Source organism: Eimeria mitis, genomic scaffold, assembly GCF_000499745.2.
Source record: "Eimeria mitis Houghton genomic scaffold, Emh_scaff484, whole genome shotgun sequence".
NCBI lineage: Eukaryota > Apicomplexa > Conoidasida > Eucoccidiorida > Eimeriidae > Eimeria > Eimeria mitis.
In genome coordinates, this window is record NW_013573140.1 from 948 (window position 1) to 1,366 (window position 419).

A 419-nucleotide genomic window follows, 5' to 3' on the forward strand; every position below is an offset into this window, starting at 1 on the left:
ATATATATATATATATATATATATATATATATATATATATATGTGTGTGTGTGTGTGTGTGTGTGTATATGTATATTTAATAATAAAGGGAAAGAGAAAGAGAAACCAGCAAAAAACAATATGTAGAGGACGAGATGAGATCAAGTGCAGCATATACACAAACACAAAACACACTGTATCGATTCGCGGAGGAAAACGGAAGAAGGATAGCTGATGGGGTGTACGTACAGCTGGAGTGTACGTACACCCGAGACGTATAAGAGGTACAGCCGCACAGGTCACTCACCCCCTTTCCCAGTTTCTGAACGATGTCATATTTCCTGAGGACATGTTTGTCCACATCTTCAGTCATTTTCTAGTGAAGCGGCAGAGGCACGCAAGGTGCTACGGCTGCGGGGGGGGAATGCTGCTGCTGTGTT

At 42.0% G+C, this 419-nt stretch overlaps 1 protein-coding gene across 1 annotated transcript in view; it reads left to right on the plus strand.

The window, feature by feature from the left end:
- Positions 1-213: 213 nt before the first annotated feature.
- Positions 214-419, plus strand: part of EMH_0013860 (uncharacterized protein) — a gene marked incomplete at both ends in the record, with an annotated part of 1,169 nt that continues 963 nt past the window's right edge. Inside the window, one exon of the mRNA XM_013499941.1 lies at positions 214-220. Within this exon, the coding sequence (XP_013355395.1) occupies positions 214-220 (7 nt within the window). The remainder of the gene's footprint in view (positions 221-419) is intronic.